The sequence below is a fragment of the Limanda limanda genome, chromosome 18, assembly GCF_963576545.1.
Source record: "Limanda limanda chromosome 18, fLimLim1.1, whole genome shotgun sequence".
NCBI lineage: Eukaryota > Metazoa > Chordata > Actinopteri > Pleuronectiformes > Pleuronectidae > Limanda > Limanda limanda.
The window spans coordinates 10,889,674-10,906,899 of record NC_083653.1 but is presented as its reverse complement, the minus strand read 5'-3'; the positions used below and the strand labels follow the sequence as shown (position 1 = coordinate 10,906,899).

At 41.6% G+C, this 17,226-nt stretch overlaps 2 protein-coding genes across 2 annotated transcripts; both read left to right on the top strand.

The window, feature by feature from the left end:
- Window positions 1-1,477: 1,477 nt before the first annotated feature.
- tmed10 (transmembrane p24 trafficking protein 10) lies at window positions 1,478-7,027 on the top strand. The gene is made up of 5 exons (XM_061091384.1): window positions 1,478-1,708; window positions 2,688-2,808; window positions 3,328-3,401; window positions 5,305-5,431; window positions 5,632-7,027. The coding sequence occupies exons 1-5, from the start codon at window positions 1,529-1,531 to the stop codon at window positions 5,751-5,753; spliced, it is 624 nt and encodes a 207-aa protein (XP_060947367.1). The 5' UTR covers window positions 1,478-1,528; the 3' UTR covers window positions 5,754-7,027.
- A 1,102-nt stretch (window positions 7,028-8,129) lies between these two features.
- On the top strand, window positions 8,130-12,056 carry eif2b2 (eukaryotic translation initiation factor 2B, subunit 2 beta). The gene is made up of 8 exons (XM_061091333.1): window positions 8,130-8,371; window positions 9,059-9,179; window positions 10,623-10,774; window positions 11,021-11,184; window positions 11,300-11,395; window positions 11,476-11,613; window positions 11,701-11,767; window positions 11,869-12,056. Exons 1-8 carry the CDS (start codon window positions 8,200-8,202, stop codon window positions 12,024-12,026), a joined length of 1,068 nt encoding a protein of 355 aa, XP_060947316.1. The 5' UTR covers window positions 8,130-8,199; the 3' UTR covers window positions 12,027-12,056.
- The last annotated feature ends 5,170 nt before the right edge of the window (window positions 12,057-17,226 follow it).

Here is a 17,226-nt window from a genome sequence, read left to right as displayed (position 1 = left end):
TATAAATATCAATAAGCAATGGGAAGAAAAACAGAACAAAAAAATGATTTCTCATCTTACAAGAGCAGTGATCACATATAGTCATAAAGAACCTGGCTCCCTTACAAGAGTCAAGATCCTGTAAAAGAGCTACTTGACAGTTAAACCTTCATTTTACTGTTTTGCTATCATACATTACTGTATTTATAATTTTTTTTTAAATTAATGGAAGTCTATGATCTAAAGTGGTTTTCATGACATTGAACTTCCATGGTGGTGTGCATTAGCCCCGTCGCCTCACAGGAAGAAGGTTCTGGGTTTGAACCTGCCGGGTCAGGGCCTTGTTGTCGGGAGCTTACATGCTCTCCATGTTCCTGTATGTGCTCTGTTCTGGGACTCAGTCTTCCTCCTGAGGACATGCAAGGAGACTGTGAGTGTGGAGGATCTGTTGTCTCTGTGTGTCGGCCCTGTCATGGTCTGACGATCTGTCCTTCCCAAGGTCTGCTGGAATTGGCTCAGGTCTGTGACCCTCAAACAATAAGAGGTTAAGATAACGCCAACGGATGGATAAACTTCCATGTTAACGCAATTCTTCCCACACTGTGCCACGCACATGCTCAGCCTAGTCTATAGAACAGAATCAGCTTGACCCACTAGATGGCCCAAGTTCGCCTATGTGGTGGTGTCTATTTTAGGGTCCTTGAATATTATCAAACCAGAAGCTTTGATCTCCTGAAAGGAGTGTTGCATTTGTACCCTAAGTTATATAGTGTCGTCGTCTTTGGTTCCTGTCTGTTTAGAAAACTTTCTAAAACTGGGACAAAGCTTCAAACCCTTCTCATGTATCTAAACTTGAATTGGTAAATCCACCATTACTTGTTGATGTGTTGTTCCACTGCCTTGATTGACCGTTTGCAGTGTGTGTACATACGAAGTGACAGCCACTTATTACTTGCTCAAGTCACCCACTAGCAGCATTGCACCATATAAAGATTCATTCCAAAGAAAATTGCTTCATGATTTTACACAGGGAGTGCTTGTTGTCCACGTGTGCGTGTGTGTCTTCCGGGTTTATATTCATTTATAACAACAATCATAAAAAAAATGTATATTGCACCTTTAAAAGCTGCAAATAAATTAGATAAAAGGTGATATAAAAACATAAACACATGAAAGGAGGTCTTTACAATTGAAAACCTTTCATCATTTGCTGTCTTGTTCTTTGATATCACAATCATCATCATTTCTTGCAGCAGGTACCTGTACCTCACCAAAAGCTCAGAACAAGTGACTGTGTGTATTTACCCTGAGTGTTTGTGTAACTTTGCGGGTCAAAGCTTAACTAAAGTGTCAAACCCGTCACACACGAACTGACCCTACGAGCAGGTGTTGAACCACAGCGCGGCCTCAGCATCACCTGGTCGGTCCGCAGCTCGTCCTCCAGGCCGCCGGCGGCGCTGCATCGCTCGCTGGGACCGGTAGTGTGAGCTGGAGCTCGGCATTAAGCTGTGGCACGGGCTGGTTGGTCGCTCGGTTGACGGTAGTAGCCATGGCTCGACTCGCTGCGCTGCTGCTGCTGCTACCGCTGCTCATCGACTCTGTAAACTCCATCTCGTTCTTTCTACCGGTCAACTCGAGGAAGTGTTTACGGGAGGAGATCCACAAGGACGTGCTGGTGACGGGGGAGTATGAGATATCCGAGCAGCCGAACACCAAAACTAATCTGAAGGTGAGCGCCCAACCTGCGGCTAACAGCAGAGGCTAACAGCAGAGGCCGAGGCGGCTTCCGTCTGTGGAACCTCTGCCTGCTGAGCCACCGGGGGAATCCACTAAATCCTCTCAGCCCTTTTGAGTGCGGTTGAAATGTGTGACAGTTGTTGTTAGCATGTGGTGGCTAAGCTAGGCCCGGAAAAACTCGTCTTCCTGGGTTGTAGCAGCTAACTAGCATGCTTACGTCAATGCTAACATCAGCACTCCCGGTGCCTTGGCGAAATTTCCCCGTTTGACAAACATTACAAACTTCTCTGACACAAGTACACGACCGTGCTTTATCAGCGATTGTGTTTGGTTGTGTCGCAGTTGTGTTGTTGTGCTTGATTACGATGAGGTTGGCGGCGTTGTGTGTGTTCGGCTCCGCTGCTGTTACACGTCAGTCTTAACCGTCCATTCAGCTGGAAGACACAAGCTAGCGGCGTTAGCACAGCAGCGGCTAACATGTCAACGACAGCAATGTGTCATGTTATTTCAATAAGCGTGTTCCTAACACACATCACACAGGAAGTGTGTCCTCATTCACACTAACCCAACACAACCCGATGGGTGAGATCATTCAAATGTTGTGTGAAATAGTCTCTTTGTTGTAGCAGCTGTCACATGCACAGCACTGTTATTATTATACAGGTAATTATCAGCGTGTTGCAGTTAATCGCTGCTGAGAGTTATTCTTTACTTTGGCAGTTCATAGCTGAATCTTGAAAATGTCAGATATTAAAAGTGAAATCCTTAATAAGCTTCACTTCCTTCTACCATCATTTCAAACTGACACGAGTAGCAAGTCCTCACATGTGATGCTGGAACCAGAGACTGATCCACTTTTTTTTTTCTCAGGCCTTGTTTTTTTTTACAGAAAGTCAGATTTACACAATGTTGTCGATCAGGTTTACTGTTCATCTATCACTCATGCTTGGATTCTTTCACTGTCTTTGCAGATCACAGATTCCTCCAGTCACACTCTTTACTCCAAGGAAGATGCAACAAAAGGAAAGTTTGCATTCACCACAGAGGACTACGACATGTTTGAGGTTTGCTTCGAGAGCAAATCCCCCCTGGGTAAGTGTGTTCGACATCCGGCAGCTCACAAGCACAAAATTATACTAACTCACCTAAACCACTCCCATTACAAGAGGAAGTTTCATTAGCTTTTCTTTCTGTGAACGACACATAAATAGCAAACCAGTTTTTGGTATCACACACCATTGCTGATTAAGAGCGAAGTTTCAAAATTTTGCTCCCCTTTATTTAGGAATAACGTGCAATGATATGGTACCATTTGGTAATATTTTGGTTATGATATATGAATACACATGTTTACAGGTGTAAATTGATCATTTAATGTATAGGTTTACGTATGCAGTTTAGTTACAATGAATTGTTAAAAGACTGGATTCTTGTTAGGTAATAATATAGAGTAAAATGGTGGTAATCCAATAACTATCATTAAGAAAAATAACAATCATAATTTGAATAATGAGTGTTTATTCTGGTATGTGAATGTGTACATAGATCAGGTTAATATGGCACAGTGAGAGACCACATATGATTTTTAAATGCTTTACTCTTTTTACTCAGGAACTGGAAGAGTGCCTGACCAGCTTGTCAATCTGGACATGAAGCATGGTGTGGAGGCCAAAAACTACGAGGAGGTAAGTTCAACCATCTTTTTGTCTGCAACCTGACTAGGTGAGTTGATGTAGGACTCTGGTCTTGCAGTAGAAGTTTTACTACTTGTGTCCAGTGGCAGTCATGAGCCTGGTTGGAGTGTTGGAGAAAACCTAAATCCTAAAAATACAATCTAAAATTTGGGTTAGAGGTGTCCTTTGGAGACGCTGGTTTTGGACTCTAAATAAGACCACATTGACACTTAAATGTGAAAGTACACCCCACGTCAGGGTAAAGGCCTTCATTTAAGACACTGTCTTAGTAAGAACATGGGCACAGATTCAACCGATGTACGAGAATATGCTAACCCTTTTCCAGTAACTGTTGCGCAGCCTAATTCAAGCTGAGCTGTGCAAATAAGAATTTACTGCTCCAGTCCACTATTTACATTAATGCCACATTAAACAATTGTCCCTGACGGTAGCAGTGCAGATGTCTTTTGCTGTATTAGTGGCTTTGCCTGGTGTCTATGGTCAAAACGCATCCATGAGGTTTCCCAGTTTATAAAACACGGGCATCAGGGGAGGAAGTTCTTCTTATTTTCATTCTCAGGGAAACATTCTTATGCGTCATCACTTGCATCACTTAGCAGTTCTTCTGAGAATGGGTTACCACTTGTCTTCCTCAGGCAACACCTTATAATGAGAATAGAAGTGATGAACCCTGTGAGCTGAGAATCGCCCCTCCTGCCACGTGTGTGTGTGTGTGTGTGTGTGTGTGTGTGTGTGTGTGTGTGTGTGTGTGTGTGTGTGTGTGTGTGTGTGTGTGTGTGTGTGTGTGTGTGTGTGTGTGTGTGTGTGTGTGTGTGTGTGTGTGTGTGTGTGTGTGTGTGTGTGTGTGTGTGTGTGTGTGTGTGTGTGTGTGTGTGTGTGTGTGTGTGTGTGTGTGTGTGGAACTTGAGTGGGCATGCCTGTCTGTAGGCAGGAGGGTGGAGCTGGATTTGTACATGGATTGACCTACGTAGACGGGTGTGTTTCCCTGAACAGATGTGTTCAGTGGATAAATTGGAAGGAGTTTATGTCCATTTAAGGGTTTTAGAACGTGAACTTAGTAGATGCAAGGTGTCACATCTAGTGTTTTATTCTTTGCTAATTGAATGGCACTTGCATGTTACCACTCGAGTAGATTTTCCCTTCCAACATCCTAATGTCTGCATATGATGTGCTGCACAATTAAAGGCTGTAAGGTTCATCTGTTCCATACCAAACAGAAGAACTTTTATTTAGGTTTCATCAATTTACAGTTCACTCTCAGACTTAATAAAAACAAACTGAAAGTTGTAAACATGGGTCATATGGACCGACAGGTAAACTTCATAGATCACAGGGATGACTGACATTAAGTTGTGCGAAAAGGGAAAGTGTAGAAATTGTTGTATTGCGCAACTAGTCTTGCATCATAGATAAAATGACAATAGCCTGCAGCTTATAGTAAAAGGAAGGAAGAATCCTGCCCTGCAACATGAGGGCCAGTGGTTTACATCAACATTAGATCAATCTGGAAACCTCATCTAATAAATTGTTTCATTGTTTAAACAGCAGCAACAGCGCAGTGTAAATTTCCAACAGTGGAATATGTAGCTATAAACACAAAACTCAGTGGCTCCATTTTGTGTTCTCATCACAAACCAGCCACGGCAGTTTGTTTAAGATGAAGGCTGACCGTCTCAGGTGCTGCAGCTGTTCCAGTCTGCAAATGGCCTCATTCTCACCAGCCACAATGAACAAGAGTAAATGGCACAGATGGTTTAAACAGGATGTGTTCCCACAGCTTGGAGTGACACCTACTGGACAAAGTCAATATCAACACTGCATAAATGAATAGCTCTACCCTTTCTGCATTGGGCTTCTCAAGGCTTCATTAGTTTCCTCTCTTCCTCTCCTCCAGATTGCCAAGGTGGAGAAGCTGAAGCCTCTCGAGGTTGAGCTGAGGCGACTTGAAGACTTGTCAGAATCAATCGTCAATGACTTCGCTTACATGAAGAAGAGAGAGGAGGAGATGAGGGACACCAATGGTAAGGAAGAAACACGTTGTCATTTTTCTGAAACAAAACAATAACTCCCCCCCAAGGAATAAATCCTTTAGACACTAAATGCAGACTTTGATTGAAATAACATGAATATCAGTTTTATACACCCAAGTGAACAGGAGTGAAGTTTATTAATTTGTCACTGACCCTTAACAAACCCCTTTTTGTTTTTCACCACTTTCCAGAGTCTACCAACACACGCGTGCTGTACTTTAGCATCTTCTCCATGTGCTGCCTCATTGGGCTGGCCACATGGCAGGTGTTCTACTTGCGGCGCTTCTTCAAGGCAAAGAAGCTGATCGAGTAGAGCGGCCCTTCTATACTATAGCTCCTAACCTCCGGGGAAGCTACTGGTCAGCCAACACATCCCAACATCCACCCTCCTTGGACTAGCTTCAGCAAACAACAGCAAGTGGGGTTGAGGGGCTCGAATTCTAGTTTTCACATCTGTGAGAGAGTACCAAGGTTGTCCTCCAGAAAAAAAAAAGATTCACCTGCTTATTTAGGGGTTTTAAACATGAAAAGCGCTGTAGGGAGAAATGCACTGTGAGACATGGGAGGCACGTGTCACTGCTGTTAGTGAGACGTGTCCGTCCCCATGGTACTTCACGTTTCTGTCTGCACTGTTTTTTGAATGTTGCGGCTTGCTGAATAAGAACTTGTTCCTTCAATCGGTTGAACAGTGACATTTGATTTTGAGCTCAATTTGAATGGATGTGCCATGAGCGAATGTCTTTTGCCCTTCTGTTGATGTACACATTCTTTGCCATACCAAGCAGACAAAATCCTTGGTGCCCTTTCGATCAAGTGAAGGCTGTTCTAAAAAAGAAGTGGTTTGTTGTTACCTTCACTCGGCAAATCACTGAACTTCTGTGTTATGTCACTTAATTTGCATACATGTTTGGTAGCTAAATTTAACAGTGTCATTAGTTTGTTTTCATATTGTAAATGCTACTTAGTTGCTTACAGCTATATTTTTTGGCGGGGGGGTTGTGCGTTGTCAGTGATATTCTCTCAGTTATAAATTAGGTCACTTCTATTAGCTCTTGCACGTTCTACTTTTTGTTTTTTGGAACATCTGAACATTAATTTGTCACCGGTCAAAAGTAGCCACAAACCCAAAGCTTGTTTTCAGGAAGGAATTTGAAGTATAATGTCATCCCCCGATTTCCATGATGCAATCCATGTTCGTGAAAAGTTTTTTTTTTCTTGCCAGACCACAGTGAATCGAGCCTTTGACTTGAAAAGGGAAGGTAATCTCTGCAAAAGTTTCCTATCAGTCATGCATCTCTTTTCTTTACACACTGGTGAAATTGATTTTTAAATATAACTTCCAAATTACAGTACATCCATCCAGCGTGCTTCTGTTTGTTAAAAATACCTTTGAGGCTGGGTTACATGAGAATGAGGGTTGTTGCAAATATTCAGATTGTGTTTGACAAAGATTAATTGAGAAATGGGTACATTTTTAACGATGAACATGCGCATTGTGCGCAGTAAATGATTTTTATGTTAACTGATAAATTTTGTAAATTTATGTTGGGCTTTTATTCAATAAAATATTGGATGACTTTACATTAATTACGGTGAAGTTAAACACATTTATTTTTCTATTTTATTTGAAGTCTTTGCAGTGTAACAAATAACTCAACTTCCTTGTGATGCTCATGATTGTAATGTTCTCTGGAAGAGAGTTTTGAACTTGGTTCACTTACCTCTGCAGTTTTACTTCCAGCTCAATGCTACACTCAAATAACTTCAGGACAAAATGGCATCACATCATAGCTCTAATGTGTTAATGGACTGGAATCATTTACAACATTTTCTGATTTAAAACTAGCTTAAATTGTTCCACTGGGCACAATAGTGACTGATTTAACTCTTTATGTTCAAACTACAAATTAACTGTGACCTTTATACATCATTATAAAGGTCACATATTTTGTGATCAACTTGCCCTGAAGAGGGAGAGGGACGAACATTTTCATCTTAACAGAACCCACCAAAATGCAACAAGGACTAACGTCTCAAAATCTAAGAAGTGCATCCCACGGTGAGTGAGCTGTTATTGTGACACTACACAAACTGACATTTCATACATTATTTTTTATTATAAATTCCATGTTGCATGTATTTGTCACTATAAATTAGCCTAATCACATGAACAACACTGATATTCACACATTAAACTGCCTGTGAAAAATAATGAAAGTTGGAACATATTAAGTGGGTTGAAAAGACAAGGATGATTTCCAGTCTTCAAGTAATTCAATTGTAAAAATTCATTTTAAATATATAAATCTGTGTGTGAGTGTACAGTGTGTGTATATATATATGGCTTTATATAAATGCATCACTCCAGAGATTAACACAAACCAATAAAGTAATAAATACTTAAAATCCAAAATAGATGACAATTTTTACAAGTAATTTTACATTTGTGAATATGCAATTTAGCAATAAATACATAGAATGAACTAGGTATGATTATTAGATATTGTGTAGTAGAAGTACAAAGTTAATCACATCACCAAAGACAAATATTAAAAAAAACAAAAATAAATATTTACATCTGGCTGAAGAAGTTTGACGCAATATTTCCTGTACACGCTCCACCAATCACATGGCAGCCCAGTCAGAGTAACCCGGATGTAGTCCTGAACTACTTCCGCTTTCTAACGTCAGCACGGTGTCAGCAACACAGGCTGTTTGAGTTGTCATCCTGACAGAGAGTCCTCTTCTGTGAATCCACCATGCCGGGTCCGGACAAGGAGACGGACCTGACGGAGAGAATCGAAGCGTTTCTGTCCGACCTGAAGCGCGGAGGCTGCGGGACCGGACCCCTGCGCGGCTCGGCGGAGACAGCCCGGGAGACGACCGCCCTGCTCCGGAGAATCACAGCCCAGGCCCGGTGGAGCAGCGCAGGTAGGTCCCGGTCCTAGGGCCTGTGGTGGAGGTCTGTCCCGGTCCTAAGGCCTGTGGTGGAGGTCTGTCCCGGTTCTAGGGCCTGTGGTGGAGGTGTGTCCCGGTCCTAGGGCCTGTGTGTGGTGAAGGTCTGTCCCGGTCCTAGGGCCTGTGGTGGAGGTCTGTCCCGGTCCTAGGGCCTGTGTATGAGGTCTGTCCCGGTTCCTAGGGCCTGTGTGTGGTGGAGGTCTGTCCCGGTCCTAGAGCCTGTGGTGGAGGTCTGTCCCATCTGTCTGAAGTGGGAAGCCACCAGTAAACACAGCAAACTCTTAGACAAGAAGAACCCCCCCAGGCTCAGAGACAGGTTCATCCCCCAGGACCAGAATAGTTTTAAACTCCTTCGAACTGCAATAACTCCACTAAATCAGCACCGTGGCATATTTACACTATTGCACATAACTGCACTATTGTTTTTTCTTCAGCTGATATATTTAGATATATATATATATTTTATTTTCTATTTTAAATTTTTGATATTCTATTTTATACTATACTTTTTTTGGGGTTGTAATTACTTTGAACATTGCTAGAAGGTAGCCTGTGCCAGCGACTGCTTAATGTTATCGTTGTGCATTTGATAATAAACTCTTGTGCAAGTCGACCACTGTGGGTTTTATTTGTCTCAATCTCGAATGTGTTCCCTGGCAGGTGATCTGATGGAAATCATCCGTAAGGAGGGGAGGAGGATGACCGCGGCGCAGCCATCAGAGACCACCGTCGGGAACATGATCAGACGAGTGCTGAAGATCGTCCGAGAGGAATATGCCAGGTGAGTGATCCGCTGGTGAAAAAGAGAAGCTTGTAGATCCAGGTTATCTGTTATACTCACATTCAAACTGTTATGACTATTAAAGGTTAGGAAATGAATAAATTGCCCCAAAGGAGGAAGGTTGACAGAAAAACTGGGACAAGGGACTTACACAAGACAACATTCAGAACCGCCAGATAAAATGTACAGAAAATGCTGAGATCCAATTGTTCCATCCTGATACCTGGACTTTGGGTATTGGCCGATATCAAGCTGATACCAGTTGATCTTCAGTAATACTGAGAGTTTCACAGAGGTTCTCTTCCCTTCACAACTAGGGCTGCAACTAACGACTATTCTGATAGTCGATTAGTCACCGATTATTGAAACGATTAATCGACTAATCGGATTATGAATGACACAAATTCTCAATAGCTATTATTTAGCAAGCAGCTTTTAAATTTAGCTTGAGGTTGTTCGAGGCATGTGATGACTGAAAATAAAGACAATAAAGATAGATACTTCATTAAAAAAAATGTCTTTTAATAAACTTTGCTGCATATAAGGGTACTGTTGACACAAAAGCAAAGAAAAATCAAGTTTTTGTCCATTTAAAACCAAGGACAGGCAAAGTGCTAATAAAAAAAGATTAATTTAATTTTAAGTTTCCCTTTTTACTGTGAACCAAGAACAGACCAAGTGCTGGTACTAAAAATAAATTAAAAATCAAGTATTCATTTTTCGTGTTAACAAAAAAGGACAGGGAAAATAACATTAATAAAAACATCAACAAACGAAACTACAGTCTTCTTCAGACTAAATCATTTTGATTAAAACAAGACGTTTGTCAGGCAATAGGATAATATTTCGCTTTTAAACTCGTTAAAAAAAAGTTTAAACCATATTTTTGTAATGGATGCTAGAATCCTGTGCGCAGGTATATACGTGTATATATAACATCTGACAGAGGCGAGTCCGCATCGTCTCCGTTACGAAGTCACACGTGACTCCTCCTCAAATGCGCGTGTCCTGCTTCCATGCAGAGCAGGTCCGCTGTACAGATACTGCAGGTAGTTTTTCTCGGGCCATGTTACGGGTGAAGTTCTCCCGAACTTTTTACTTCCTGGTGCGCGACTGCGCGCGACAGCGGACGCCGACATTGGTCCATGTTTCGTCGCTATTGCACGCTATTGGAAGGGAGCGAGATTGCTCACTCCTCAGGTACTTCCATCAGCACCTCCAGTAAAACGATGTTTAGTTCCGCTGCGCGGCACGAGAAACACGCACTATGACGTCACCAACGAATCATCGACGAGTAAATTCGTCGGCGACTATTTTGGTCATCGATTTTTGTCGACGACGTCGACTAATCGTTGCACCCCTAATCAAAACGAAACGAATGTGTGAAGAATATAAATGGAACTTTTTAGATAAATGGCTTGAATCGATTCCATGTTTGTTCAGATCTCGGGGTAGCAGTGAGGAGACGGACCAGCAGGAGTCGCTCCACAAGCTGCTGACGTCTGGCGGACTCAGCGAGGAGAACTTCCGGCAGCACTTTGCCGCCCTCAAAGCCAACGTCATCGAGGCTATAAATGAGTTACTGACTGAGCTAGGTGGGTTTTTCTTTCTTAACAAGCCGGTTTCAGCAAAGGCTTTATGTCTTTTTGATGAAGATGATAATATATTTAGTTGTCTGATGAGAATGGCTGGAACTCGGTGGTAAATATTCACATTATGGAGGCGCTGCTATCCTAATCTCCTGCTAAGGTGTTATGAGCATTCACATCAGCCACCTTCTAAATAACACTGTTCAGACATAATAAAAGATGCATTAAGTCACTAACTCTCTTATTTTCCAGAGGGAACCACTGACAACATCGCCATGCAGGCCCTGGAGCACATCCACTCCAACGAGGTCATCATGACGATCGGCCGCTCGCGCACCGTGGAGGCCTTCCTCAAAGACGCCGCACGCAAACGCAAGTTTCACGTCATCGTGGCAGAGTGTGCCCCCTTCTGCCAGGTAGCTAAGGAGAGGGAGGTTTTTGAATTACTTTATAAATGATTATGTCGGAAAAACAAGAAAGTTCTTTGTTTCTGTTTTTACAAGATATATTTTTTTCTGATTTGTCCACCAGGGGCATAAAATGGCCACCAGTCTCTCCAAATCTGGCATCGAGACGACTGTGATCGCCGATGCAGCCATATTCGCCGTCATGTCTCGTGTTAATAAGGTAGCGAACGCCCCGGGAGACTTTGACATGGTCACGTTACAACACCTGGGTTAACCTGTGTGGTGACGATCTCTTTTCAGGTCATCATCGGCACGCAGACGGTCCTGGCTAACGGGGGGCTGCGGGCCGTCAACGGGACGCACACACTGGCGCTGGCAGCCAAGCACCATTCGACGCCTCTGATCGTTTGTGCTCCAATGTTCAAACTCTCGCCTCAGGTACGAAGAAAGATAAGGCTGTTCTGTCGGTTTCTAAATAATTTCCACTGAGAATAAATGATCACAGAAGCAAATTTTTGTTCTCAGTTCCCGAATGAAGAGGACACCTTCCATAAGTTTGTCTCTCCGCACGAGGTGCTTCCTTTCACTGAAGGTAACGCACGGTCCTATCTGCCTTTTCAGATGTTCACATTTTGTAACAACCTTTCCTCTTTTGCAGGATCAGAGCCTGACTTTTCTTTTTTGTGTTTTAAGGTGACATTCTCTCAAAGGTGAACGTGCACTGTCCCGTGTTCGACTACGTCCCACCTGAGCTCATCACACTGTTCATCTCCAACATCGGAGGACACGCACCGTCTTATATCTACAGACTGATGAGTGAACTTTACCATCCGGAGGACCATGAACTATAACCAGTTTCATTAATAAATTAATTAAATAAAGCATCTTGAGAATGGGAGTCATTCAGTATTTCTGTATATATACTAGGGCTGTCAGTTTAACGCGTTATTAACGGCGTTAAAGCAAACCCATTTTAACGCCGTCAATTTTTTTAACTCGAGTTAAAGCAGAGCTGCAGCTTCAGTATCTGTGTTCGCCTCCAGTCTGACCTGCTCTCGCTTTTTGTTTTAATATTTCGCCACCTAAAGTATATATTTTAAAGCTATTGTAGCGTCCCACAGGACACGGAACTTCTTCGTGGTTTAGTAACTGGTATTTTCCTCTACACGAACATGTGCACCTCTCGCTGTTACTCCGTCACTCGCAGATATCAACACTTCACTTCCTCATTGATCCCCGATCCTCCCATCCTATTGGTCCAAACAGTCACATGTCCCACCCAGACCCCTTCTCTGACCGTCAGACATCAGAGCGCTCCTTCAACAGTGTTTTACTGAGCATACGTCAAAACCAAACATAAACATAAACCCAGTCCGTTACACTATTAGGCTGCAGCTATATGTTTTTATTTATTTAAAAATAGGGTTCTTCTTATTTCATACATTTTCCACAAATAAGGGGAGGACTCAAATAGCCCTACAAAGTTCTGTGTTTCATTTATTTCAAAGTAGGCCGACACCTGCCTGTGTATTTTGTTTGTTTGTTATTTGTTGCTTGTCTGTTTGAGTAGCTAGCTTAAAGCAAAGAAGTAGTAGGCTTACCTTTTATTGGTAACCTAACTGTTATGGTTCATTGTTTCTGAAATAAGAGGACTGACTGCTATGTTCACAGCAAACTTGAAAAAAAGAAAATATTAAGCCGTGGTTTAACTGCACTATAGGCTGAGTCCTTGTTTACCTGAAATGTGCACTTTATAATTTTATTTTGTACCGCCCTGTTTGGCAATGTTGTTTTTCAATAATATAAAACATTTGCATAAAGCAAGCCAATCCACTTTTCCATGTTGATAAGAGCATTAAAACGAAAGTAAAATTATGGAAAAATAATAAATGAAGGAACATTCAGAATAGATACAAATTTGCGATTAATTGCGATTAATCGCGAGTTAACTATGACAAAATGCGATTAATCGCGATTAAATATTTTAATCATTTGACAGCTCTAATATATACACTTACACATCATTTTGTGAACACTGTAAATATCATCGGTGATGTTTCCCAGGTTCATCTGGTTTTTGGGTCTTTCAGGATCATACAGCCTACTCATAGTGCTCATCTCTCCTCAACTTCTGCTGCTTCATGTCAGAACTCTCCCACATCCATGGTTTACTGTTAACAAACATTGAGTTTATTACTTTCATAATCCTGGCCTGGTCCAAATTTACCAATCAAATTTATATTAGTTTAATAAGACCAATTTATAGTCATCAGATTTTTTTCCCAGGCATTTCAGGTTTATTAAAAGAACCAAGCAAAGAGTCGGGTTGGAATCGAATGTGTGGCAGCTGCAGGAGGACTCAAGCCTCCTTATGCATAATCATATATCTTTTCAACTTCTCCAACAAAGACTAATCTTGCAGTTTTGTGAGTAATGGTTTTCACTCTTTTTGAAACACCACACAATTTCCAGATAATCTTTGTGCCAAATTAAAGGGTTTTCAATGCAAGGTTACACAAAATGTGTTGTGCTTGGTGTCATTGTTTTAAGGATGGCCACTAAGGTTGGTAGCATTTCCTATACCTCCTACGAACTGTTGCAGATGTGTTTTGCCTTCTGTTCAGTATCCTACTGGTGCTCTTGCATCCTCTCCTTTATCTGTAATACCCAAAACTTACCCCATGAGGATCAGTAAAGGTTTATCTTATCTTTCTAAAATGTCAAAATATGGTTTCCTGCTTTTCCAAGCACTTTATGACCACCTGGAGCAATGTTGCATCACAGCCAGGCCCAAACTGGGAATTCTGCAATGTTCCCAGGTTATTTTATAACCTCACATGCAATCACCTTTGTGCAAAGGAGTCGACCCAACCAGTATGTTTTGAGAGAAACAATCAAATTTCCCTACACTCAACTTTAAAGATAATGCATTTATTTTAAAATACTACAGTTTTGATCATTCAAAATTTTATACATATTCAACAGGAGTTAGTTTTGTTCTGTACTCAAAATCTTACTGTAATTTTACCAGCGCGTCATCAGCAGGAGATGATGAGAAGTGTTAAGTAGCTGCAGTTTTATTTCCCGCCACCAGAGGCCGCAGTAGTGCTCCTTGATGTCGTGACGTCAGTCCCATTCAAACCTCTGTGAGTGTGTGATCTCCTCGTCGGGTGCGGTGGCGCGCTCCTGTAATCCCAGCTCCCGGGAGTCTGAGGCTGGAGGATCGTTTGAGCTCAGGAGCTCTGAGCTGCAGCGGACTGTGTCGAGCGGGTGTCCGCACTAAGTTCGGTATCGATATGGTTCTCCCGGGGGAGCCCGGGACCTCCAGGTCGCCTAAGGAGGGGTGCATCGGCCCAGGCCGGACACGGAGCAGGTCAAAGCCCCCGTGCCGCTCAGTAGTGGCAGTAGTAGACGCTGTAGTGCAGCTTGAGTAACACAGCGAGACCCAGTCTTTTTACACTCAGCAACACACAACACAACACACACTGACATCACATGTTTACATCACACAACAGCTTCATCTCTGCTGCTTCATCTTCTAGTTCCAACTAAACCTGCACTAACCTGCAAATCTGCTGCTGTTACAGCGCCTCTACCTGTACATGTAGGACTATACTTTGAAAAATCTCCAAATCTATACAGTAAAAATGTATGATATTCAGTTTGTAGGTAGTCAGAGAGGTCCTGAACACAGGCATATCAGTCTCTCTCTCTGAACTTATTGAGCAAAATGTTTTTTATAGAACTTTGAAATATCCAGAAATGACATATTCCTAAGTGAAAATGTTGGATTTTACTTTGAAAAATCTCCAAATCTATACAGTAAATATGTTTGATCTTCAGTATGTAGTTAGTCAGAGAAGTCCTGAACACAGGCATATCAGTCTCTCTGAACTTATTGAGCAAAGTGCTTTTATAGAACTTTAAAATATACAGAAATTATATATTCCACAGTTGAAATGTTGGACTTTACTTTGACAAATCTCCAAATCTATACAGTAAATATGTTTGATCTTCAGTATGTAGGTAGTCAGAGAGGTCCTGAACACAGGCATGTCAGTCACTCTCTGAACTTATTGAGCAAAGTGTTTTTATAGAACTTTGAAATATCCAGAAATGAGCTGATTGATTGTACACATGTTGGACTTTACTTTGAAAAATCTCCAAATCTATGCAGTAAAATTTTTTTATCTTCAGTGTGTAGGTAGTCAGAGAGGTCCTGAACACAGGCATGTCAGTCACTCTCTGAACCTATTGAGCAAAGTGCTTTTATAGAACTTTAAAATATACAGAAATTATATATTCCACAGTTGAAATGTTGGACTTTACTTTGACAAATCTCCAAATCTATACAGTAAATATGTTTGATCTTCAGTATGTAGGTAGTCAGAGAGGTCCTGAACACAGGCATGTCAGTCACTCTCTGAACTTATTGAGCAAAGTGTTTTTATAGAACTTTGAAATATCCAGAAATGAGCTGATTGATTGTAAACATGTTGGACTTTACTTTGAAAGAACTCCTAATCTATACAGTACAAATGTATGATATTCAGTATGTAGGTAGTCAGAGAGGTCCTGAACACAGGCATATCAGTCTCTCTCTCTGAACTTATTGAGCAAAGCGGTTATATAGAACTTTAAAAATATCCAGAAATGATAGATTCTTAAGTGAAATGGTGGACTTTACTTTGAAAAATCATTTATTTGAACAGTTGCTGCATTATATATCTGAAACACTGATAGATGTGAATGGTAAAGTGTGTTAATGAGGAAGCTGTTCAATCTGTGTCGTTGTAGTTTGACATGAGTAAAAGTGTAGAGAGATGGTGTTGTAGTAGGTGGTGTCCTCCAGGTGGAGGCGCTGTAGCAGCAGCAGAACTGCAGGTTAGTGCAGGTTTAGTTGGAACAAGAAGATGAAGCAGCAGAGATGAAGCTGTTGTGTGATGTAAACATGTGATGTCAGTATGTGTGTTGTGTGTTGCTGAGTGTAAAAAGACTGGGTCTCGCTGTATTACTAAAGCTGCACTACAGCGTCTATTCACAGGCGCGATCCCACTACTGAGCGGCACGGGGGCTTTGACCTGGTCCGTGATCAATTGGTCTCATATTTGATGGGACAGTTTCACATCCTGCTTTTTTTAAAGCCTGAATCTTAATTTTTAAATTCACACCATATAGATGATTCCATGACTTTTCATTTGTACCAATGGACGTAGCTTCCGACTCTGAAAAATGAAGCCAATGCAGAAGTTCTCAAAATTGTAATTCCGCAGAGATCCGGCAGGGGCTGGCTCCAGAAAATCTCTGGAACATCGACTGCCAATTGTAAAACTCATGAATTTCGGTCATGAAGTCACAATCTTTTTCCACGAGTCATTATGGTGTCAATAGCTAAATTCAATCCTCATCAGTGATCTTGAGGTTAATCTGAAAATAATGTCTAAAAATTAGAAATCAAGGCTCAAAGATCGGTATGTTTGGGATCGTGGCTCTTTGATTGGCATCTGTCGTGAACGTGTTCTTATGCGTTCAGCTATATTTCTCTCGTTATTTGACGGCAGACTGGGCTTCCACTTCGCACAATTACATGCTCATTAACTTATCATATCTGTTTGGTTTATTCAACTAAGTGTTTATTTATATTTTCTGTAAATCAGAAATCGACACACAGAAAATGAAAATTTACTGCGCCACAAAACCAACACAAAATATTTTGGATCCGGCCCAAAACTCAAGTTTGCACCAAAGATAGATATAGATAGCTAGATAGCTAGATATATATATATATATAGATAGATAGATAGATAGATAGATGGATGGATGGATGGATGGATGGATGGATGGATGGATGGATGGATGAGGGTCAGACCATGTGAAGGCTCCGGCTCCCTGCTACGCTCTAACAGAGAGAGTTCATTGTTCTCTGACCTACATTTGTTGATGTGGAACTGCAGGAAAGAAAAAAAAGGTCAGAGTGAATGGACTCAGCAACATGTCTCCACTCTTCACTGCACCACACTCACTATAGTCTGAGCATGACATCATCCAACT

Coding starts and splice junctions, on each gene's coding strand:
- eif2b2 (XM_061091333.1), top strand. CDS start 8,200: ATGCCGGGTCCGGACAAGGAGACGGACCTGACGGAGAGAATCGAAGCG. Junction 9,180..10,622: donor GTCCGAGAGGAATATGCCAG/GTGAGTGATCCG, acceptor ATGTTTGTTCAG/ATCTCGGGGTAGCAGTGAGG. Junction 11,185..11,299: donor AGTGTGCCCCCTTCTGCCAG/GTAGCTAAGGAG, acceptor TTTGTCCACCAG/GGGCATAAAATGGCCACCAG.
- tmed10 (XM_061091384.1), top strand. CDS start 1,529: ATGGCTCGACTCGCTGCGCTGCTGCTGCTGCTACCGCTGCTCATCGAC. Junction 1,709..2,687: donor ACACCAAAACTAATCTGAAG/GTGAGCGCCCAA, acceptor CTGTCTTTGCAG/ATCACAGATTCCTCCAGTCA. Junction 3,402..5,304: donor AGGCCAAAAACTACGAGGAG/GTAAGTTCAACC, acceptor CCTCTCCTCCAG/ATTGCCAAGGTGGAGAAGCT.